Here is a 25,838-nt window from a genome sequence, read left to right on the forward strand (position 1 = left end):
TGTTACAAGGCATGGGGTTATGTGATGTGATTATGGAAGGGGACTCCCCTTCCAAACAGTAACTCCTCTCCTCCTCCCCATCTTCCATACGCCTACAGCACTCGACAGCAAGGTAAGTAATAACTGGAACACAGTTTTGTAGGTTTATTTAGATGAATTAGGTATAAAAATTTAGTTTGATGTGGGGTTTTGGGGGTAGTCAGGAACGGATTAATTCATTTCCCTTTATTTCTTATGGGGAAATTAACTTCGGAATGCGAGTTTTCGGAAGGCGAGGCGTCTCCAGGAACGGATTAAACTCTTATTCTGAGGTATGCCTGTATATTATATATATATATGTCGTACCTAATAGCCAGAACGCACTTCTCGGCCTACTACTAAGTTTTCCTGAATTAATATATTTTCTCTAATTTTTTTCTTATAAAATGATAAAGCTAACCATTTCATTATGTATGAGGTCAATTTTATTTTATTGGAGTTAAAATTAACGTAGATATATGACCGAACCTAACCAACCCTACCTAACCTATCTTTATAGGATAGGTTAGGTTAGATAGCCGAAAAAGTTAGGTTAGGTTAGGTTAGGTAGCCGAAAAAGTTAGGTTAGGTTAGGTTAGGTAGGTTAGGTAGTCGAAAAACAATTCATGAAAACTTGGCTTATTAGGCAAATCGGGCCTTGCATAGTAGGTTGACAAGTGCGTTCTAGCTATTAGGTACGACATATATATACATATATATATATATATATATACATATACATATATATACATATACATATATATACATATACATATATATACATATACATATATATACATATACATATATATACATATATATATATATATACATATACATTCATTCGCATATAGTCCTGGGGACCATTCAGGCTTGTTCGCATATACATACATATACATATATATATATATATATATATATACATATACATACATATACATATACATATATATACATATATATACATATATATACATATACATATATATACATATACATATACATATATATACACATACATATATATACACATACATATATATACATATACATATATATACATATACATATATATACATATACATATATATACATATATATATATATATATACATATACATTCATTCGCATATAGTCCTGGGGACCATTCAGGCTTGTTCGCATATACATACATATACATATATATATATATATATATATATATATATACATACATATACATATACATATATATACATATATATACATATATATACATATACACATACATACATATACACATACATATATATACACATACATATATATACACATACATATATATACATATACATATATATACATATACATATATATACATATACATATATATACATATACATATATATACATATACATATATATACATATACATATATATACATATACATATATATACATATACATATATATACATATACATATATATATATATATATATATATATATATATATATATATATATATATATATATATATACATATATATACATATATATACATATATATACATATACATATATATACATATACATATATATACATATACATATATATACATATACATATATATACATATACATATACATATACATATATATACATATACATATACATATATATACATATATATACATATATATACATATACATATATATACATATATATACATATACATATATATACATATATATACATATACATATACACATATACATATACACATATATATATATATATATATATATATATATATATATATATATATATATATATATATATATATATATATATATATATATATATATATATATATATATATTCAAATCTTTTTGTAATTAATTACCATGCAAAATTAAACTAGAGTATTTTACAAGTCCTTTATTTATAAAATAGGAAAAGGAACAATATTACAACAAATTATTAAGCTAACCACTAAGAAAATGAAGCAGTAATTCTGCTTTCATTTTCTGACTCCCTGATAGAAAATATATTTTATATACAAAGTTTCTTTCTATATACTGTACATGATTTTCCTGTATATATACGTAAGAGTGCGTATTGGCACAAGTGGATCTCATCGTGACACATTACCACTAATGATCCCAGTTACTCAAAGTTATTATATGTACTTGATATATATAATGAAAACTTGTTTCAATCACAAATATTTAACAGAAATGTAATTGGAAATATTTGTAAAATTTCCCTCAAATCTGGTTCACTGAACTATTACCGAGCTAATCAAGGCAAAATGTAGTTATTACTCTACTGTTTCTTGTTGCCACTTAGTATTTAAAGATTTTTTAAGTTGTTTTGACAAAATTATAGTACAATAAATTTACACAGCATTTAATTTATTATTATTATTAGTAATATAAATCTGTTTTAAGGATGGATCACTGTTATAATTGAGGGTTACATGATGTACTATACCATCATAACAATGTTTAAAGTTACTTAAACATTAGTCCAATCTCATTTAGCCACACAGCTCAGAGAAAACAAGACTTCTAAATTCTGTGTGATTTTAGAATCCATCATGTGAAGACAGTACAAAATTTGAGCTCTGTTCTAACTCGTTTAACTAGAGCCAACGTGTGAATGACAGATCAAGTTAAATATGAACAAGCATGGTATAAGGACATATCATGAGTTGATATTGCTGATGCAATGCAGCTCACAATGTTGATACAGTTACAAATACACCATCTATAGACTAACTGTTATGAGGGCGCTATGCTTATAACAGCAGAATTAAAAATTATCACAGCTGATTGAGGGATGGGGTACTGAGCATACAAGACACCTGCGTGTATAGCTACCAGCCTGCAATATAATCTAAGCCTATAGGAATCAACCAACTATACTCTTTTCAAAAGCAAACTATAAACTCATATGTGCTGAGACTTCCTGGTATGTTGTCACTCTTTCCTCCTATCTGTCATCCATTGAATTTAAGGTCTCTTGACACCTTCCTTCCTTCCTTTACTTGCCTGTGCTTTAATCTCTGACTTCCTGTGTCTTATCTGTATGTGTCTATTATGTTAGTTATATTCTTAAACCTTCACCTGAGCATCCCAACAGGTGGTGTGGCTAATTATGGCCAAACTATGCATCCCAACAGGTGGCATATAAGGGTACAACAAAAGATTTTAAAACACCCGCAGGTACACAGAGGCTCACATTGGCTTTCTCGGGCCTCCAGTAAACAGACACCGTATTGAACAAAAAATTTTGGACATTGTTCCTGGGTGTGAAGGCCTCAGTATTGAGTGAACAACCAAGGCGAACAACCATCAACCATCCGAACAACCATCCAACATGCAGAATGGTTGGTTCTAACTGCACCACTGTCTAGCTTTTATCCACAGCAGCACTTAAAAATTAGAGAGAGATTATAAACAGCTGATAATAATAGCAACAAGTAATTATCAATTACCTTAAGTAATTATCAAAAGAAGGCACCAAACTGGGAAGGCTATGTAGCACCATTAAATGTGCGGAATAATCAGAGGGCGAATAATAGCAACAAAACAATGTGCCTAGCATTAGTAATGTATGATGCGTATAATGACACATTCTGCTTCATCATATTGCATCATCTGCTGGGATAGTCTGGCAGTAGTGTGTGCTGTCTTTGGTCATTACCATACTCACTAGACAAATTTAGTGGTTCAGAATTGTGTATGACAATGCATATAGTTATATATAAAGTGTGTATACAGTGTAATAACAGCAAAAAGAAAATGTTTTATTGTTCAATGCAAATAGTATTATAGTACAGACAATAATGTATATCTGAGTATATATCTATGATCAACATTTTCTGTGATATAAATAACATTACTGATAGCCCATTGTATCATTGGTCTTGAAGAACCATGGTAAAACATTAGAAATACTGAGAAAATATTATATATTCAATGCATCCAGTTGAAATTACACACAAAATGTGCAGAACTAGGTTGAGCTTTGACCGCATTTTATGAGATTACCACACCCACCAGAATGGCTTAGTGGTTCGTAATCATGCATCAAAATGTACATAGTTATGTATAAAATATGTATGCAGTATAATAGCACCAAAAACAATGTTTTATTGTCCAAAGCAAATAATATAGTGAACATCTTAGTAATATAAATATATTTGAGCATTCCGATGTTCCACACATTTTATTACATAAATTTATCAAAAGAAACACAATTGAATAACATACTGAAAAAAATGGAATATGTAAAAAATATCTTCGTGGCAACTCCCGCCTCGTTGCTGGCTCGGCCTGATCGCCCTGGCCGATTGCTCGATGAAAGCTCATGAATTATGGTGTCATCGCAAGACTTCCAGACTTAGCCATGGCCAAAGTCAATCATATACAATTCTTAATATTTTTCCTGTTACAAGGGAATGCATTTTAACAGTATTGCAAGGAATTTTTTTTTTACCATTTTTATATTTTTGTGCAGCTGGGTGTTACACCATATAAACAGGTGCCCAACCAAGGGGTTAATGCAAACGATTAATCCCTTTATGTATATGCTGTCGTCAATAAAATTTTATGTGCAGAATGCAATTATTGTCTGTCAATTATTATCCCCCTTTTCTCTTCCTCACTGGCTGTAGCGCTAAAATGCAGATGCAAAGCATTACAAGATTTTCTGAACGTGACGTTCATGAACACATCAAATCGCTTGTATTAAAATTAAATAAATCCAGCCAAACTACAAGTTTTGCACAAGTCGTGTTATTCCAGATGAAAACTGAACTATAATACATGTATCACTATCCTGTCCTCCTACTCATCCACCCGCTCAAAAATACACATTCATATTTAATGCAAATTTAGAATTTTTTAATTTCATAACACTTATGCATTTAAAAACATTTGAAGGTGGAAGATTTTAAGTGCTTACATGATAACTCGCTTTCTTGGAGTCTTGTGATCCTTAGTTTCCATGGTTGCCGAATAACAAGTTAATGACTAACAACCTTTTAACAAATGTGCTAAGATGCTCTTCATAACCAATGCATTCCCTTAGTATTCTAGAATTACATAGAACAAAATACTAACTCGTACAATCTACATATGTAAAACACTTTAAAATAAATAGTAAAAATGCCTTTACATATACAAGTTCATTATGGTCATTAATGTCTTAAATATTTGGTTCTAAATCAGTTATTATTATTGGTCATTATACAGAAATTGATAATATCAACAGCAGAAGACATACAATTAAACTACAGCTGAATATTTGGTTAATGTTATTTCTAAAATTAATTCAGTAATGCTCGTAACAAATTTTTACCCAAATATAATTTGCCATATCCTTTGCTACAGAAGGAAAACAAATATAGAAACCAACATTGAATAAAATAAAATAAAATTATAAATCTTGTACAAATAACATCATAGTCAAGGTATGTATCAAGCAGTTTAAATTGCATATCACAGGAAAAAATGATAATGAACACAAATTGAGTGCAAGACATTCACAAGGTACTTCAGCCTTCAGTGAATGGTTTGGTCACCACACATTCATTAGTCTTAATATATTTAGTGGTCTCAAAACAATTAAGTCCTCTACCAAGTTAAATGTTACTCTTCTGGGGTTAACTTAACCCAAATCACTGAGAATTGGTATTGCTCATTTCTCTATTTTAAAATAAGGACTCTTAATAAGAAATATCACATTGTATTGGAATTGTTATAAACTAACAAAAAACAAAATATAATTTTATATAACAGTGCATCAACAATTCTTAATTTATAAGCAATATTAATAAATTTACTGTTAAGTTAAAACTTACTCTCTGAACATCTTGCTGCAAAGTTCTGTATTTTTCTTATTCATTACAAAAGTTTTTCCTGGCACAGGAGATAATTTTCTCTTATACTTTTTGAGTACATAATTACTCCCGGGGATTCGTTCCAGTTTGCGTACATTGTTTACCACCTCGAAGTTGGGCTGCACCTGAGGACAATGTTTGCAGATACTTAAAAATTTGCAGAATAAAAAAAAATTCAATAAATGCTATTGTGTGTAATCCCAAAATCTAGACCCAATACTGTATAGCGATTTAGCAAAAATCCAGACAAAATTGAATGGTGACTTGAATCCAGGCCAAATTTGTGCACTAGATTTTTCCTCTGAATTTAGATTTTTAACAAAAACCCAGCATTGACTAATGTATTAATAACCCCTTAATGTATTTTGGAAACTAATAAACACAAGAACATAACATTTTCAAGTTATTGATTCCAATGTTGTAAATAAATATTTAATACTTCATTTATCACTCCCACCTGGGAAATATTCTTCATATCTGATAAATTTGGTTCCATACTGGAATTAAGAAAACCAAAACCAAGCTAGCCACCTAAGGAGCTACTGAATGTATATAATAATCCCTTATCAACTTACCATCTGCAGGCACATGGCAACCTCATCATAAAACTCAAGGTCAGAAATAAAGTTGAGCTGCGTTTGTGCTCCGGTGTTGAACTCTATTAGTGTCTGTACAAATGAAGTATCAACACGTGCTACTCCCTGTATTACCATGGCTGCTCTGAAAGGTAAAAATAGTATTTTAGTCTATAAAATACTAACAAAATTCAAAATGCAAAATAAGGAATAATAGTTTGCCATCACACTGTACATAGTAATAATATTTTGTTGCTAATCTGTATAACAAGGGATGGCTTATGCTAGGAACAATATTTTTGCTGTTTCCCCAAAAACCAGCACTGAATGTAATAAAACGCCATTTATTGGGTGTGACCCGGAGGCTCCCCAGAGCTTACTAGGCTGATATGCTAATGTCAGACTTTGGCATCAGTCCTGTATATGGAGTTCTGTGGGCCTACCGGGGACCACAAGCCAGAACCTGGCCCCCGTCAGAGAGGCATGAGGAGCAATGGCCTATAGAAACCCCCATGTGGTCGGAGGCATTCTATGTCTGCCATCGACCAGGTCTGGCACCCAGAAAGGTAAGCATCCAAAAACAAACCCCTATTCTGGTGAAAATATTGCTACCAAAAGCTGAACAAGTGGATAGAACTCCCCTAAAAAGAAACAGGCAAACAAGCATGACGTCACATGTCGCCGTGCCACTGTCTGCGTAGTTTCCCCCTCCCCAGGAGGGGGAACGGGAGCCCCAGACCTCTCACGCCGGCTAGCCACCTATCAGTTCTAAGGCCGGAAGTCAAAACACGCGAAAAAACGCTGACCGGAGGGAGGGAGGGATGCCTGGCGAGCTTCCGCATCACACCCAGAAAATGGCATTTCATTACATACAACGCTGGTTTTGCAAGAGCAGCGAACTTCCGAACATCATGGGCACAGGAATAGACTGCAGGATGGCTAGCCTTAATAACTCTGCGGAAGACCTGGGAGACCTGCACCCGTGAACAGAGAAGAAGAGAAACCAGATCAATCCAAAGCGCGTCCCCGGATACAGAAGCCATGGCGTGCAAATAACGGCAAAGGGCCACAACCAGACACAAAACATGATGCACCCCCAGCCTAACCAACCAAGCAGCAACAACCCAGGGACCCCTATGGAAAGCAGCAGTCTCATTCTTCGCCAGAAAAGGAGGAGACAGTTGCAGACAAACAAAACCATCACGAAAACCGAAAGAGCAGAAACCCGAGCCAGAGGAGAGCTTGAAGCTCCCCGACCCGAGCCCCAGAGGTCAATGCCAACAGAAAAAGAGCCTTGGAGAAACAATCCTGAAACGAAGGGGCCACAACAAACCGAGGAGAAGAAAGAAAAGAGAGCACTCTGTCCAACGACCAGGACGGCTCAGCCAGCGCACGAGCAGATCGAAGGTGAAGCAACGCACGAGACAGCTTGCGAAACGGCGCAGAAGTAACATCAAGACCGAAAGCAAGCTGAAGCGGCTCTGCCAGCACCACATGATACGAGGTGACTGATAGGCATAAGATGACGGTCCTGAAACAACCAAGAGAGAAAGAACAACATGACCCTAACAGAAAGCAAAGTACAATGACGAAGACGTAAAAAGAACCGGAAGGATCGCCAGGAAACTTCATACTGCCGCCAAGATGAAGCTCACAGGTGGGACACTAACAAGAAAGTCATTTGATCACCATAATGATGATGATAAACTCGAGTTAAAAAGACTATACGTGAAGACTCGAGGAGGAGATCGAACCATCCACGTGACGTTCTGGTCCGATATGCTGGAAGAGGCAGAGCTGCGGGAAAACCTCAGGGTTCAGACACCGAACAGCGCCTGAAACCAAGGTTGGGCCGGCCACCATGGGGCCCACGAGGACTACTGTCCCCTGCTAAGTCTCCAAGCGAGTCAGGAGTTGGAGCAACAGCTGAACCGGGGTAAAGAGGTACAGGAACCCCCACCTCGACCAGTCCTGCCGAAACGCATCGACCCTAACGGCCTTGCAGTCGGGAAAGGGCGCCACATACACGGGAAGGCACCTCAACCAAGCCGACGCGAAGAGGTCCACCTCGGGGCACCCGAACGTCCGGCAAAGCCAAAGGAAGGAGTCGGCGTCGACCATCCATTCCGTGGAAAGGGGAACGAAACAAGACAGGCCGTCGGCCAGGACGTTGGACACTCCCCGCACGTTAACAGCCAGGTGAGCTAAACTCCAAGAACTCGGCAGACGAGTCACCTGAAGCGACCAGCGCCAAAGAGCCAAGAACTCCATCGACCCCCCCCTCCCCACTCCCGGTTCAGGCAATGAACCACCTGGAAGCAGTCTGAATTGAGGCGGATCATCGATCCGCGGGCGACCCGAACCCACATCGCCGCGAACTCTCACACCGTGCTGTGGGCCCAACGGAAGGATGGACCCCATCACCCCTAGCCGGCCTGGTGAGCACTGGTCACAAAGCCCCAGCCGAGAGACGCCGCGTCCGTGAACACATCAAGCGAGGGCTCGGGCAGGCGCCAAGGCACTGAACCCCAAAAAACCCGAAGAGGAAGCTGGCGACACAGCAGCCGACGCAAGGCCACCGGGGTCCGAACCCAGCGATCAAGAGAGGGGCGGAAGGGACGTCCCCAAAGGAACCAGAACAGCCGATGAAGCCAAACCCGACCCGGCAGGAAGACCATCACGAAGTTCAAGCTCAAGGTAACCAGCACCAAAACAGGACTGTGCGGACCTGCGGTTCATTCTGGACTTGTCCCATCTGAACCCTTGGGTTCATTGCCTCTCCTTTCGGATGAAGCACCTCAAGGTAACCTCCCACACAGACCCTCGAGCACCTGATGGGTGACCCGGAAGTTCCCCAGAAGCAGGCGCACGCGGGACCACAGCCGCAGAAGAGACTCCGGAGGAAGAGACAAGGAAGCGGTCTGAGAGTACCACACAAGACCCAGCCATGTCCAAACCTGGGAGGGTACCAAATGGGACTTCCTCCAATTCACCAAGAACCCGAACCCGGCAAGATGAGAAAGAACCAAATCCCTGGCTAGCAGACAAGATGATCGGCTGGGAGCCTAAACTAGCCAGTCGTCGAGGTAGGCCAACACCCGAACACCTAAGAGATGCAGACGGGCCTCCACGACCCCAGGTAAGACGTGTGAACACGCGAGGTGCCAGGTTCAATCCGAACGGGAGACAACAAAAGCAGTAACCCTGACACTCCCACAACAAAACCGAAGCAGTCCCTGAAACCCGGGTGAATCGGGACGTGCCAATAAGCGTCCCGAAGGTCCAGGGACACCATCCAAGAGCCGAACCTGGGACAGCGTAGTCATCCGAAAGGAGGGGCAATGAACCCAAGGGTTCAGATGGGACAAGTCCAGAATGAACTGCAGGTCCGCACAGTCCCATTTTGGTACTGGGAACAGACGGGAAACCCATCTGAGGGATGTCGTCATTTCGACCATACCAAAGCGCACCTACTCCAAGACAGCCAGACTGAGTGCAGGGGGAAAAGAGGCCTGCCCCGCCAACCCCGAACCCCCTTGAACGAGGAGGGGCTACCCAACGCCACCGCAGGCCGAAGGAAATGACTCAAAACGCCCACAAATTGTGGGACCAGGCATGAGCGAACAGCGCCAGCCTTCTCCCCCCCTATCACCCAGCCAATGAGGCGAACCGCGAAAGGGCCGGAGCCCCTTACGAGACCCAGAACCTCGCACAGAACAAACACTGCGCCGACCAGACAAAGGCGGGACCGAAGGCGGGACTGGACCTGAACCTGGCACCAGTGGCCTACCACGACGTGTGGAACCCCGATCTCTGGCACGACCCCCCCCCCCCCCATGGGAAGCCTCCCCTGGAAAGCCCCCCCCCCCCTGGGGTCATGGAGCTGTCCAAAGACAGCTCCAGGAGAGAAATGAAACACAAAGCCGAAGCCAAAAGGCAACGGGCGCGCAAGTCCTCAGCAACCTACGTCGCCGAAAGGGACAGAACCTACACATGGAGCTGCAGAACGCCAACATCCTGGGAAAGGGCCGGGGCAAACAAACACTCATCGAGGTGCTCAAGATCGCCCCCCCAGGTAAACCTGAACCACCATCGAAGCCTGGCACCACTCAAGCGAGCGGGTACGACAGAAGGAATGCCAAGCCTCCAAGTCAAACACAGGACAGTCCGCCAGCCAGGACGACTCTGGAACCTCATAACGGACCCAGAAAGGGAACGAAAACCCAAACCTGAATGAAGACAAATCCATAAGCGAGGCATAATCCGGGTCGCACAGGAAGTATGCTGCAAGGGGCCACCCGCACCACAGATGGTAGGATATGGTAAGCCGAAAACCTCCAGAAGGACGGAACCGACGCACCAGGAGGAGGAATGGGGAGGGGGGGGGGGGGGTAGGGGTTGACACGGAACCGAATCTGGGGAGGGGCAGACACTAAATCCAACTCGTACGCAGAGGGGAGGATAAGAAAACTCCACTCTTTGTAACAGCAAGACCCGCTCAAAGGGTAGAAAAACCCAGGCGGGGGTCCAGCGGGGCCCAAGGACCCCAAGTCAGCCCCTTCCTAGCGCCAAGATCCACTTCCATGGGACCCAGGGCCGAGTCATCCCCCAACGCACCGGCCTCAAGAAAAAGCCGGTGCAGCCGCTTTTTAGGGGGGGTCCTATCCACTTGTTCGGCTTTTGGTAGCAATATTTTCACCAGAATAGGGGTTTGTTTTGGGATGCTTACCTTTCTGGGTGCCAAACCCGGTCGATGGCAGACATAGAATGCTTCCAACCACACGGGGGTTTCTATAGGCCATTGCTCCCCATGCCTCTTTGAGGGGGGCCAGGTTCTAGCTCGTGGTCCCCGGTAGACCCCACAGAACTCCCTACATATGACTGATGCCAAAGTGATGCCAAAGTCTGACATTAGCATATCAGCCTAGTAAGCTCCGGGGAGTCAACGGGGCTCCCCCCAGAAAATATAATTTCCTGTATATAATTCATGTCTTACCCAGGCTACCAATTCACTAAAAGCAATAGGACTACAAAGGGAAATGCAAAACTAGGTAAACAAATCCAGCATTGAATGTAATGAAACACCTTTTCTGGTGGGTGTCTTGATGGTTCCCTGAGCTACCCTCTTGGAACCTTCCAAACCCTGGGTACCACACCAGGATCTAATAAATTCCAACCTCCCAACAGAGACCAAGACCAGAATTTGGCCCCCTGAAAAGGGGCATAGTAGAATCTGGAGATACAAGATCACCAGAATACTAAAAGGAAAAACCATCAGAAAGGTAGAGCACACCAAAACATGCAACTGCTTTTACAACTTTCGCAACCCTGATTTAAACTATGTGCACACTCGCGGTCTAGGTCCAAACACTAGTTAACACCACTCCCTTCTGCCCTTGCTACCAGATGGAGGCAGTGACAACAAAAAGTGTCCCAACCAGCCACCTTCCATCAGAGATGCATTTCATTACATTCAATACTGGAATTTTGGGAATTCTTCCCCAAGCCAACTCATAAAGGAGAATGAACAACAACAAAGTTTTACTATGGAGTGAGGGGGAAGAGAAACATACAGCCCCAGAGGGCTTCTGAATCAGGCAGCTGACCAAGCATTATACAAGTCTAACACTGACAAAGTACAGAGACATGAGCCTATTAGAGTGCAAGAAACCACAAGCCTCAGTATCCACTCAAGACGCAATAGAAAAGAAAGCAGTCATCACTGCAAACATATATTTATCAAGTGCCCAAGAATGTATGTTGACCTGGCTAAAGGTGATAACCCTGCAAACCACCTAACACAACTAATGATTCAATGATTCAAACCACCTAATAAAACTAATGATTCAACTAATGATTCAAACCTTCAATGATTCAGGAGTGCCAGGAAAAATCAGAGGTGCCAAACAGCCACAGGGCAACTGGGGAGTGAACCTGATGACCCCAGGAAAGATGGAATGGTCATCCCAGGAGAAACCAAGTGGTCTCATTGAAACACATGACCCAAGCACCACATATGCATCGATATCACAGACTTGTGATATCTGAGGAGGAGGAATGCACAACCTCCAGGTGGACCACCAGAATCTCCTGGCATAAAACAAAAGTAGAAGACAAGGCCAAGAATGCTGCCAAAGCAGCTAAAAAGTACACAACAGAAGAAAACTGGCTAAAAAAAAAAAAAAAAAAAAGAGTACCCCTATTAGCTAAGCAAGGATCCACATCAGACAGCTTAGAAGACCGACAGGCATTCCCTTATTAGGGAGAAACTATACCCACAGAACTCCCAGAAAAGAAGGAAATGGTTTGGGAAACAAGTGCACAATTTCCTCCACAACTAGGAAGGAAGGGGCAATCGTTGGAGAAAACCCTTTCTTTTTCTTCCTCCCAGCACGCCAAAGGAATAATTATGACTCATAAGGGCCTGGTGTAGCATGACAGGTGTGGAGTTAACTGGGCAGCTAGCTCACAAAGCCATTGAGTGAGAGAAAGCCCTCCCAAAAAACATGCTCTTAATACTCATGCAAATATAGTACCTGCAAAGATTCAGAAGTCAATAGGACATTACTATCCAAGCAGCCCAAGTGATAGCTTATACATTAACTCTGTGTTGTCTTCTCTATAAAGAGAACAAAATATTTACCCAATTTCCACTAAGCTATGAGCATTTCGGTTCCACAGGGACACTTGGATCTGGCCTGAAAAATCATACGAAATGGCACCATTGAGAATTAGCTCTGCATTTAAACCATTCTGCAATGGCACAGTCTGCAGGTGATCTTGTAGCAGTAGTGAACCCTGCAAGGACAAAAAATGTCATTAGGAATATTGCATAACGAAACCAAAGCCATCACAACAGTAGTACTTTTGATGAAACACAATTTCTTCTGTGCCAAAGTTCATAATTCAACTGAATTTAGATTTATTATATACAGTATATTCAACACTTGAGCCCCCAAACCAAATTCTAAATTTAAACAAGTTGAATTAGTACACTTACCTGAAGAGCAGTTGTTCTCTCCGAACCTGTTCCAGACCAAACGTGCCCCATTAGCTCACCCTGGCCAGAGAAAAATACAAATGGACGCAGCTGGGTATCCATGAGAGTTATCTCAATACCAGCATTGGCATCCTCTCCATCGTCCACAGCATCTTCACCACCAAACACACCAAGACCACCAGCAAAGATTCCAAACTATGGAATGCAAAATTAAACAAGATAATAGTAATGTAATTTCAATTAAAATTGTACTATATGACATGCCATGTTTCAAATATTTAATTAAAATTAGCAATGAAAATTTTAAAAATAGCCAGCTCATCACGTGAAAAGGAAAATCCATTCTAATTTACATTGAGCTATTTCAAGTTATCTTTAAAATGTTACCTATTAAATGAACTTTAAATGGGATTTCTGAAATAGGAATAAACATAAATCTTCTATACAGTTTTACCATTTCCTTACTTTTTATAGTCAAGATACAACAAAATAAAGATTAATTTAAATCCAACTTGCTTCCTAGTAAAAGAAAATGGCAAAGCTGCACTTCTTTGCAAACAATGCAGATGGAGCAGCAGCTATGGTGTACACAGATCATTAGAAGTACTGAAGATAGGCGAATGGTTTGTGAAAATGAGTATGCAAACCTGTACTGTACTATATAGGTAACCCCATCCCTCTCATCTGCATGTTGTCCAGATAAAGCTATCCTGGAAAGCCACGAGTCCAAGGTCCATGAATCCAGTCTAAGTTTTCCTGTTCAGCCACATGAGGTAACTGCCTAGTTGATACTCGGTGGTGCTCAGGTGCCCTCTGCCTCCCTCGTCTTCCCCATCCCCCTCACCTTCCTTCTCCTGACCTTTCCTCTCTCTCCCCTCATCCTAAACTCTCCCCCCCTCCCCTTCACCCTTACACTCATCCTCCCTACCCCTCAACCTTCCTCTTACCCTTCCCCTTGTCCCGTCTCTCAGGTTAACTTCTCCCCCATCCCCTTCTACTCCAATCATCCCCTTCCCCCAGCTTAACCCCTCTTCCTTTCATAAAAAACCAGCGTTGAAGGTAATGAAACGCCATTTTCTGGGTGAGACCCAGAGACTCCCCAGAGCTTATCCAGGCTGATATGCTTATGTCAGACTTTGGCATCAGTCATGTGTATGGAGTTCTGTGGGCCTACCGGGGACACAAGCCAGAACCTGGCCCCCTCAGAGAGGCAGGGGGAGCAATGGCCTATAGAAACTCCCATGCGGTTGGAAGCATTCTATGTCTGCCTTCGACTAGGTCAGGCACCCAGAAAGGTAACCGTCCTAAAACAAACCCCTATTCTGGTGAAAATTGCTACCAAAAGCCGAACAAGTGGATAGAACTAAGAAACTAGCAAACAAGCATGACGTCACACATCGCCGTGCCGCTGTCTGTGCAGCTCCCCTCTCCCTAGGAGGGGGAAAGGGGAACCCCAGACCCCCACCCGGCTATCCACCCTTCAGTTTTGAGGCTGGATGTCAAAACACGTGAAAAACCCGCCGACCAGGGGAAGGGGGAGGGATGCAGCGGAGCCTCCGGGAGGCAGTCGCTGCTTACTCCTCAATGTGAAGTCGAGACAACTGGCTGCAACTGCTGACCCAAGGCAACACAAGCCCCTACTAGGCCCAGGAATGTTCACGAGATATCGAGCAGCCAGGACCCTGTTCGACCGCAAAAATCCCCGCGCCCGAATGTCAGCCCAGGACACTTTGCCAAAAACTGCAGCAAGAGCAGCGAACTTGGAAACGTCATGGGCACGGGGATAGACCACAGGCTGGCTAGCCGTAACAACCCTGCAGATAACCTGGGAGACCCGCACCCACGAACAGGGAAGAAAGGAAACCGGAGCAACCCAAAGTGTGTCCCCAGACACCGAGGCCAAGGCACAATAAACGGTGGAGGGCCGCAATCGGACATAAAAATGATGCACCCCCAGCCCGACCAACCAAGCACCCATAACCGAAGGATCCCTCCGGAAAGTAGCGGTCTCAATCACCGCCAGAAAAGAAGGAGACGGCTGTAGACAAACAACCTAACGCCATGACTGAAGGAGCAGAAAACCCCTGCGCCGGAGGAGAGCATGAAGCCCACCGACTCGACCCCTAGAGGTTAATGCCAACAGTAAAAGAGCCTCCGAAAAACACTCCTGAACCAAAGGGGTCACAACAAACCATGGAGAAGAAAAGAAAGAGAGAGCACTCTGTCCAAAGACCAGGACGGCTCAGGCGGTGCATGAGCAGACCGGAGGTGAATAACGCACGAGACAGCTTGCAAAACGGCACAGACGTAACACCAATACTGAAAGAACGCTGAAGCGGCTCCTCCAGCGCCGTAGGATACGAGGCGACAGTATGGGGTAAGACGATGGCCCTAAACCTCTACAAGAGAAACCTCTAGAAGAGAAGAACAAGACCATGCCAGAAAACACAGCTACCGAAGAAGGGACAGAAGGAAAAGAAAGGACCGCCAAAAATCCCACACTGCTGTCAAGAAGAAGCACGCAGGTGGGACACCATGGATGAAAACACCCGGCCACCAACAGAAGGCAAGAGACTTGAGGCAGAACCGAACCAGCCCTGTCACAGGCCAATTGATCCTAGGAAGCGGCAGAGCCGCAGGAAGATCTCAGGTGCGACCACGGAGCCAGCAGAACCAGAAACCCCAAGATGGCAAAGGAGGAGATGGAACGTCTGCCGTACAGAAAAACATCCCAATCCCAGCGAGCCTGCCAGGAGAGCGGAGATGACAGCTCCGATGCAAGACTCCAGAGAAGGGTCACCCCGAGACCGTAAAATGCCAACAGGCAGGGAAGCCTGGAAACCAGAACCCAAACTTGGCAAGAGGAAAGCCAAAAGGCACAAATAAACCCACAACAATGTGTAGTAAACGGAATGAAAGGTGCAAAGGTATGCCACCAGACCAGAACCCGAACCAAGGAGTACGAGCAAGGAGGACAAGATCAACACATTTAAGATTCTCAAAGGAAGTGATAGGGTAGAGAAAGACCGACTACGGGACCCCAGGGGCACACGCACCAGGGGACACTGGTGGAAGGAGAGTCCAATGAGCCAGAGAAACGTTGGAAAGAAGGAGCAGTGGCAGAGTAGGAGACAAACGGAACACGTGAGGAAGCGATGTGGTGGAGGATGACACCACACACAGCTTCAAGCAGAAACATGATAGAGCCCAGCAGGCATAGGAACCCCGCACATCAGTGAAAGACAGGTGAGAAGCGGGACCAAAAAACTAGAGCTCAAATCCCGCAAACACAACTAGGGAAGTACAACAGGGAAGCACAGAGAAACCAATGTATATGGAAGAGCTAAGCCAGGCACTGCAAGACGGGCAAGGAATGAGTGACTCAGATAAGACCACAAAAAATGGGGTCGTGACCCCGCCTTGCAATAATTAACCCAAATGAACAAGGAAGGACCCTGGAAGAAGCACGGAAGGGTCAAACAAAACTCCACAACCAATCCCCAACACAACCACAGTAAGAAAACTGCAGCTAAATGTCACGACATAACATCCTAACACAGTAACATTCACCCCATAACATACACCCCCACCACTGTACCCCGTAACCTGGTGGAGGTGGGGCCCCGTGCCAGACTCAAGCATGGGTTGGACATGAATAAGAGTGGGACTGGATGGGTAGAAATAGGAGCTGCCTCATAAGTCCCAAAAGGCCTGTTGCAGTCACCTGTGTTCCGATGTTCATATACCCGTAGCCAAAACCCCGAACCAGCACCCCGCTGAAAGAGACGCCAGACCGCAGAAACTCACTTGCAGAAAGCAGGCATGAAGAAGATGTTAGGAGCACCGCCAGTGGAAGAAGGCAAAGCCGCACACGCAGAAGAGTAGGGAAGAGGCGAACGAGGAGCCCCACACCCATATGTAGGGAAAACCCGGCATCTTTTCCATGGCGGTAATCCAGAGCACCCCCAGTAGCTATGGGGCACGGACTGGAGAATTGAGAGGAGCAAGAGGCGAAGCACTCGAGAGAAAAGAACGCAGAACACTGGCACACGTGCACACCGCCCAAACCAAAACAAACTACCACGGCGCATGCGCAGGCAGGGATGCCAGATGTGGGTTGCGCGAAGTCGCGAGCTGATGAAAGAAAACACGAAATTTACCAGAAAACTATAAAATATAGTGTCATTAATGATTGAATCCATTTTCAGAGTACATAGGTCAACTGTTAACAGGAGACGAAAAGAGCAGTAAGTAGTGAAACATACATAGCATAGCACTTCTGTGGCTACAAGTAGCCCAATCGGGCTACAAGAAGCCCAATCTGGCAACCCTGTGCAGTGCAGGACAGTGCACGGAGAGAAAATACAATCACGAAAGAACCAAACAGGACCGAAAACCAAGAAGAAGCACGGAGGAGGACCAACGAGCCCTAGAAAAGGATCGGAGGGGAGCCACACAGGAAGACTACAGATGTTCCAATAATACGGGAAGAGGCCAAAATCTTCCCGAACCTCCAAGAACACATAAAAGCAAGCGTAAAGCACGAAGGCACAGTCACACCCAAGACCAAAAGTCATGCAGAACCCTGTGAAGAGGGGTACATGACGGCGCCGATGGATCCAACTGACAAGGAACCGAACCCGAGGAGAGGCCGACCCCCAACAACACGTATAGAGGGGTGGGGGGGGGGGGGAGGAGGTAAGAAAAACCCCACTCCTTGTAACCGCAAGCCCTGCCCAAAGGGTAGAAAAACCCAGGCGGGGTCCAACGGGGCCTGAGGCCCCCCAAGTCGGCCCTTCATCAGCCCCGGGAACCCACAAGGCAGGGCCCCGGGGCCAAGCCGTCCCCCCAAATCCCCAGCCACACAAAAAAACCAGCGTTGAATGTAATGAAACGCCATTTTCTGGGTGAGCCCCGGAGGCTCCCTGGAGCTTATCGGGCTAATGTATGTTATGTTAGACCGGGACATTAGCTAAGGAGTTCAGACCTACCAGGGACCAGCGCCAGAACCTGGCCCCTTCAGAGAGGTTTCAGGGAGCAATGGCCCTGGAAAACCCCATATGGTTGGGGGTTTTCCTTATCTGCCATCGACCGGGGTTAGGCACCCAGAAAGGTAGGCGTAACAAAACAAACCCCACATGGTAAGAAACTACAACAAAAACCGAACAGAGGTAGAAAACTCCCTACAATCCCAAGGAAACAAGCAAACAAGCAAACATCACACTTTACTGCCGCGCCGATCGTCCGCGCAGCCCTCCCCACCCCGGGAGGGGGAGGGGGGAGCCCCGGACCTACCGCGCCGGCTGCCAAGCTCCAGTTCGGAAGCTAAGCTTCAACCAACGCGAAAAAACCGCCGACCGGTGGGAGGGAGGGTTTCCAGGGAGCCTCCGGGGCTCACCCAGAAAATGGCGTTTCATTACATTCAACGCTGGTTTTCTGTGGGGAGCCCCTACGGCTCCCTGGAGCTTCATACCCAAAGAGAAGGAAAAGAAAGGGCTAACCCGGGAGGCGGCCGCCACAAACTCTGCAATGCAAAGCCAAGACAACCGGTCGCAAACCTGCGACCCAAGGCAACAAGAACGCCCAAGAACAGACGCACATATGGATGGGCGGCCAAAAACCTGTGCGACCCTCAATTCCCTGCGCCCGAAATGAGCCCGAGACGTCACCAACACAGCAGCAATTGCTGCAAACGTCTGAACAGCACGGGCGCAAAGACAGACCGCAGGAAGAAGGAAAACACTGTGGACGACCCGGGAGACCCGAGCCCTGAAAACAGGGAACGAAGGAACCGGATCAACCACAGCGCATCCCCAGGCACGGTACGCCGGCAACAGCAAAAAGCACAACTGGACAACACAGGACGCACCCCCCGGCCAAACCAAACAAGTACCAATACCCCAAGAACCCCTCCGGAAAGCAGCCGTCTCGACCGTCGCCAGGACAGAGAAAGGCTGCACACCAATAAAGCTACCACCAGTACCAAAGAGGAGGAAACTGAAACCGAAGGGGCTACCACAAACTGAGGGGAAGAGAAGAAGGCACCCTGAACAAGGACCAGGATGGCTCAGGCGACTCATGAGCAGGCCGGAGGGGAAACAAAACGCGAGAAAACGTAATAAACGTCATACAATCTCCAAGACAAAGCTCGCAGGTGGGACACCGTCAACAAAGCCACCTGAACACCATAGAGATGGCGATACCTGCGTCAAAAAACCAGACGCGAAGAAGAGAAGGCCGAACCAGTCACGGACAGGACCGATTCGGCCTGCTGAAAGAGGCGAAACCTCAGGAAAAACGCCCCGGGTACGGACACCTATCAAGCAGCGTCTGAAAAGAAGGCCGGGCCGGCCACCGTGGAACCATAAGGACTGTTCTCGTGGGAATGGGCTGCAACCGAGCCAGAACCCGAAGCAACAGCTTGACCGGGAGAAGAGGTACAGGTACCCCCCACCTCAACCAGGCCTGCCGAAAGCCTCACTGTGAAGTCCTCGCAGGTGGGAAGGGCGCCACAAAACGGGCGACGCCTAGACCACGCCGACCCGAAGACGTCCATGGCCAGGAGTCCATAAGCCCAACAGAGCCAACAAAACAAATCGGCGACGACTGGCCAACCCACGAAGAGGAATGAACCGAGACAGCTGTCCACCAGGACGCAGGACACACCCCGGACACGAACCACACGGTTAACCAAACCCCCTGTGGTTCCGGCAAGAACCACCAGAGAACAGTCCAAACAGAGCTGAATGGTAGAGTACCTAGTGACCCAAACCCTCCGAAGCGCAAACCAGACAGCCATGAACACCTGAACCGGGCTGTGAGCCCGACGGACAGACAGACTCCATCAACCTCGGCCGACCTGGTGAGCACTGGTCACAAAGCCCCAGCCGAGAGACGACCCGTCCGTGAACACATCGAGCGAAGGCTCGGGGAGCTGCCAAGGCACGGAACCCCGAAAACCCCAAAGAGGAAGCTGGTGACGCAGCACCAACACCAGATCCCCAGAGGAACCCAAGGAATGCAAGAGGCGGAAGTGGAGTCTCCGTAGGAACCAACCGACGCCGGAGCCAAACCCGACTCCGCGGGCAGACAAGCACGCCGAAGTGCAAACTCCCGCACAACCGCCCAAGCAACCGCTGAGCAACCCGGGACCCCCTCCTGAACAGCCAAAGGCGGGACCACAGCCGCAGTAACACTTCTGGAGGGAAGACAATGAGGGGCCCAAGAGCCTGAAACAAGGCCCAGGTCCGAACCCGGGACGGAAACAGAAGGTAAAACCTCCAGATCACCAGGAAACCAAACCCAGCAATCTGGAAAGAACCATCCCCTGGCGAGCAGACAAGCGGACTGACTGGGAGCCCACTCCAGCCAGTCGTCGAGGTAGGCCAGACACCGAATCTCAGACGCAGACAGGGCACTAAGATCCGGTAAAGATGCAAAGAGTATACAAAGTGCCCTTCACAAAATAGGGAATGCAATAAAAACAGCAAACCTGAAGCCCCACCACCAAAGCATTGTATGACAATCATATTAAGACATATTATGACATATGACAATCATTATATGACAATATGACAATTATAATCAAAGCATTATATGACAAAGACTGCTGGGAAGACGGGACACCACGAGAGTAGCTCTCATCCTGTAACTACACTTAGGGAAGTACACATAGGTAATTACCAACCGTGCTAGCCCCAGAAAAACTGGAGAGGAACGTGCCAAGAAGTGACCTGGAGGTCCAGGTCCACCATCCATGCACCCGGCCCTAACAGAATCCGAACAGGAGACAACAGTCCTCCGAGCAGGGCAGAGGATCCAGGGCGCAGACGGAAGTAGTCCAGAAGAACTGCAGACTGGAAAAGCTCATGACTGCAAAGAGCAGACGGGAAAAGCTCATGACTGCAAAGAGCAGACGGGAAGCCCAGAAGGATGGGGCGGATCGACCACGCCCCACGCACCCACGAAGAGGAAATGACGAAGCGCAGGGAAGAAGCCCACCCCGCCAGCTCTGAACCCCCCCCAAGGGGGAGAAGCCGTCCTCCGACGCCAGCAGAGGCCGGAAGACAACCCAAAGCGCCCACCAACAGCGGGACCAAGCGAGAGGCAACAGAGCAAGCTGCTCCCCCAGCGCCCAGTCAACAGAGAAGGGAACAGAACCCCTTCAGAAAGAAAAAGTACACTACCGAAGTCATGAGGAGAGACTACGGGAATGAAACCACACTTCGCTGGAAGAGGAAGTGAGGGGAGACCTGATCACCACATACAAGATACCCAAGGGAATCGACAGGGTTGAGAAGGACAGGCTATGTAACACAAGGGGCACACGCACTAGGGGACACAGGTGGAAACTGAGTACCCAAAAGAGCCACAGATAGAATTAGTTTTTTTTTTTTTTTTTTTTTTTTTTTTTTTTTTTTTTTTTTTTGAGTGTCAGAATGGGAACGGGAAAGCACTAAGAAGTAATGTGGCGACTCCTCACACAAGTAACGAGGCTGACCCCCATACAATGTCACATGTAGACATGACAGAGCCCAAGAGGCACAGGAACCGATACACCTGTTGACGGACGGTTGAGAGGCAGGACCAAGGAGCCAGAGCTCAACCCCCACAAGCACAACTAGGTGAGGACATATATTGTAAAAGCACAAGCCGCCGACTAGTGGCAAAGAGCACTACGCCGGCCAGACAAAGAAGGCACAAAACTGCATCAAAAGGCCCACCTCGACAGCAAAACCACAAAGTCCCAGCACAACCACAACATGTGCCAAGACCCAAAAAGCTCAGTCTGCAAGCCAGGAAGACCCCGGAACCCCAAAAGGCAGAACCGGGTCACACGAGGAAACAAAGTCCCCTGAACCCACAAAAGGGGGCCCAAGAGGAAGAAACCTCCAGAACGAAACCAAGGAACCCAAAGGAACCCAGAATCGAACCAGGGGGAGCCCAAACCACCACATTTGCCGGCGGAGAACACCACTAAAAGGCAAAGCACAGACCCCAGCAGAACGCCCTGGGAAAACGGTCCCAACAGACCGAAAACCGAGGGGCAAGGTGTGGGAGCAAGCATACCAGCCAGGGGCACCGAGCCTAAACCCAGAGGCTCAGACCCAAAATCAACACCCAAACGTTCCCAGAGGAACAGGCAACGGCAAGAAAACACCAGAAAAACAAAGAAACGACAACAGGAGAACAAAAACCCTGCAAATTTTTTGAAAACTCACCAGAGACGCTCGCTCGCACACCCAGACGCATGTAAACAAACCGCAACGCCGCCCTGGTGGCCACGCCGGGAAACCGGCAGACGAAAATGGCCGCCAGCAGGGGCTGTGACTGACGCTTAATACACAAAAACACGCCAGCAAATGTGGGAAGCTAGCAGACTGGAAGGGCGAAAAACAACGCCCAACAGCAGAAAAACCCCTGAAGGGGCAAAACCGCCCCAGAACTGCTAGCAGGCAACCCCCACAGCCCCGGGAACCAACAACAGAGGCCCCGGGGCAGAGCCGTCCTCCAAGCCCTCCGCCCTTAAAGAAAAGCAAGAGCCCATGGGAAAGGCAACAAGAAAGGGCCGCTGGTAAGACCCAGAAGCCTTGGCAGGAGGCACAGGCTCAAACCTCCGTCCCCAACCCGAACGGGGCATCCCCCGAAAACCGCCCGAGTCTCTGCCGCAACTGAACCCCGCCCCGACCCCGAAACCCGCAGACAGTCCGGAGCCGGGAACATGGAGAGAAAGGGGCGAGCAGCACCTAACCAAACGGGGCGGCCACGGGGCATTCGAGTGGGAAACCAACCTAGCATGTTGCAGCAACCTAACCTAGCTTGCAACACGGATGCCGCCTGTACTCTGAACAGTAATAACATCAGGAGAGTACTGGAGAACAAGCAGAGAATCACTCGCAAGACTCTGGGTCAAGGTGTCAGTGACCCAACAGGCAGCATGACGGAGGTAAAAATGGCGACTGTCACCCGGAGACAAGGGAACAGCAACCAACGATCCCGTTCAAGACGGGTTGGAACCCGGAAGACACATTCAATGGTCCCCCGAGCCCAGACAGGGGTTTCCAGGGCCCGTAGGGTAACAACTACGGGAAGCCCGGGCAACGTGTTGCTAACCGGTTAAGAAACCCAAACATAACAAGAGGGTAGATTATAGCACTGAAAACCCCTGAGACATGTACAAGCACGGGGGCCTAGCAGAGGGCCACCAAACACTACCAGTGGAACTATAACCACCTTAGGCAGACCCCCACCAGGCAAGAAAATGAAAAACAAAAGAAAAACCCCGCAAAAGTACACCGTCTCCAGAGGCAACAGAAACCGGCCGCCGCTTAGGTGGCAGGCTGCGCAACACCTTGACGCCCTAACCAGCACAATACCAATCCCTACCCAGGGCCAAACAAGGGCCCCAAGCCCCAGCTGGCCCCAAGGGCGAGGCAAATGCCGAGCAGCAAGAACCTCTACGGGAATGGTTCCCGAACGCCCCAGGGAAGATAACCCTGTTACGCAAGGGCAGTACTCACAGGGCGCTTAGGGAAGTCAGCCACTAAGCACATGCAGCCCCGGCACTGATGAAGTACTCCTGGCCACCGCACACCACAACACACGGCAGTGAACGCCACACAAGGCAAACACCGCCTAGGAAACTGAGGCCAGAGAAGCGTCAATCCCGGTTGACATTAGCGAACGAACTGGAGCTTGGCAGCCGGCGCGGTAGGTCCGGGGCTCCCCCCTCCCCCTCCCGGGGTGGGGAGGGCTGCGCGGACGATCGGCGCGGCAGTAAAGTGTGATGTTTGCTTGTTTGCTTGTTTCCTTGGGATTGTAGGGAGTTTTCTACCTCTCTGTTCGGTTTTTGTTGTAGTTTCTTACCATGTGGGGTTTGTTTTGTTACGCCTACCTTCCTGGGTGCCTAACCCCGGTCGATGGCAGATAAGGAAAACCCCCAACCATATGGGGTTTTCCAGGGCCATTGCTCCCTGAAACCTCTCTGAAGGGGCCAGGTTCTGGCGCTGGTCCCTGGTAGGTCTGAACTCCTTAGCTAATGTCCCGGTCTAACATAACATACATTAGCCCGATAAGCTCCAGGGAGCCGTAGGGGCTCCCCACAGAAAAGCCATAACAGGGAAAAAACAAGGGGGCGCAGAAGGAAACAAAACCAAAGTAACCAACACTCCCCCAAGCCCCGTCACACCAACGAAAACAGGGCAACCTCGGGGCTCCCGGGGAGCAAACAACCTAGCGCATTGCCACCAGCCAAATGCAACGTGCAACGCCCGTACTGCCTGTACCCCGCATAGTCCACATAAGACTGGGTAACCAAGTCACAAACAAGCAACAAAACTCGTAGGACTCCAGGCCCTAGGTGCCACTGACCCCACAGGCAGCAGACGGAGGCAAAGACAGTGAGAGTCACACTGAGACCCGAAACAGGCGAGAGATCCACCTGACGGATGTCATGTTTCGACCACACCCAAGCAAACCCACTCCAAGATGACCTGACTGAGCACAGGGGAAGAGGCCTGCCCCATCAGCCCTGAGCCCCTTAAGGAGGAGGAGGAGCCACCTAACGCCACCGCAGACCATCAGAGATGACCCGACATGCCCACAAATCGTGAGACCATGTGTGAGCAAACAGAGCAAGCCTCTCCCCATCGCCCCGTCAGTGGGACGAACCGCGAAAGGGCTGGCATCCCTTATGAGAACCCAAGCCCCCGTACAGAGTAAACACAGCACTGACCAGACAAAGGCCATAACAAGGAGGAGGCGCCGGCCCTGAAACTGGCACCAGTGGCCTACCCCGACAAGCGGAACCCTGAGCCCTGGCATGACCCCTCCGGGAAGGCCCTCCCCCCCAGGGTCCCCAGAGAACCAATTCAGACAGGGTGCCAACTAGCCGAAGCCGCTTGCAGATATTGTACTGCGCCACAGCAGAATCTGCAAACAGCAAGGGGCAGAAGAGCAAAGACAACCTAAGAGCCAGGGCCCAGGGAGATTCCAGGGAGGAAGCAAGCACCGCCTGCCGACATGCGAGCCAGGAGGCATAGAACAGCGACACTGCATCCCGCAGGATCGGCGCAAACAGCTTCAACAAGGCAGACGACGAGCGACCTGCCAAGCCTAAGGCACCGGACCCAAGAATGGCCCCACCGACCCAGGAACAGAAAAGAAGCTCAAAAGCCGAAGCCACAAGCGCGCAAGTCCTCAGCAACCTGCGCAGCCAAAAGGGAAGGGACCTGCACAATGCCTACATCCCGAGGAAGGGCAGGGATAAACAAGCACTCATTGAGGTGCTCAAACTTGTCCCCCAGAAAAACCTGGACAACCATCAATGCCTCACGCCTCTCAAGCGTGCAGGAA

General features: G+C 47.1%; 1 protein-coding gene across 1 annotated transcript in view; it reads right to left on the reverse strand.

Moving 5' to 3' along the window:
• Window positions 1–1,924: 1,924 nt before the first annotated feature.
• Window positions 1,925–25,838, reverse strand: part of Mtp (microsomal triacylglycerol transfer protein) — a 253,595-nt gene continuing 229,681 nt past the window's right edge. The window contains exons 14-17 of the mRNA XM_069330044.1: window positions 13,485–13,679; window positions 13,128–13,282; window positions 6,485–6,629; window positions 1,925–6,034 (exon numbers count right to left, since the gene is read on the reverse strand). Of these exons, the coding sequence (XP_069186145.1) occupies window positions 5,867–6,034; window positions 6,485–6,629; window positions 13,128–13,282; window positions 13,485–13,679 (663 nt within the window). The 3' untranslated portion in view covers window positions 1,925–5,866. The remainder of the gene's footprint in view (window positions 6,035–6,484; window positions 6,630–13,127; window positions 13,283–13,484; window positions 13,680–25,838) is intronic.

This window comes from Procambarus clarkii, chromosome 3 (assembly GCF_040958095.1).
Source record: "Procambarus clarkii isolate CNS0578487 chromosome 3, FALCON_Pclarkii_2.0, whole genome shotgun sequence".
Classification (NCBI taxonomy): Eukaryota; Metazoa; Arthropoda; class Malacostraca; order Decapoda; family Cambaridae; genus Procambarus; species Procambarus clarkii.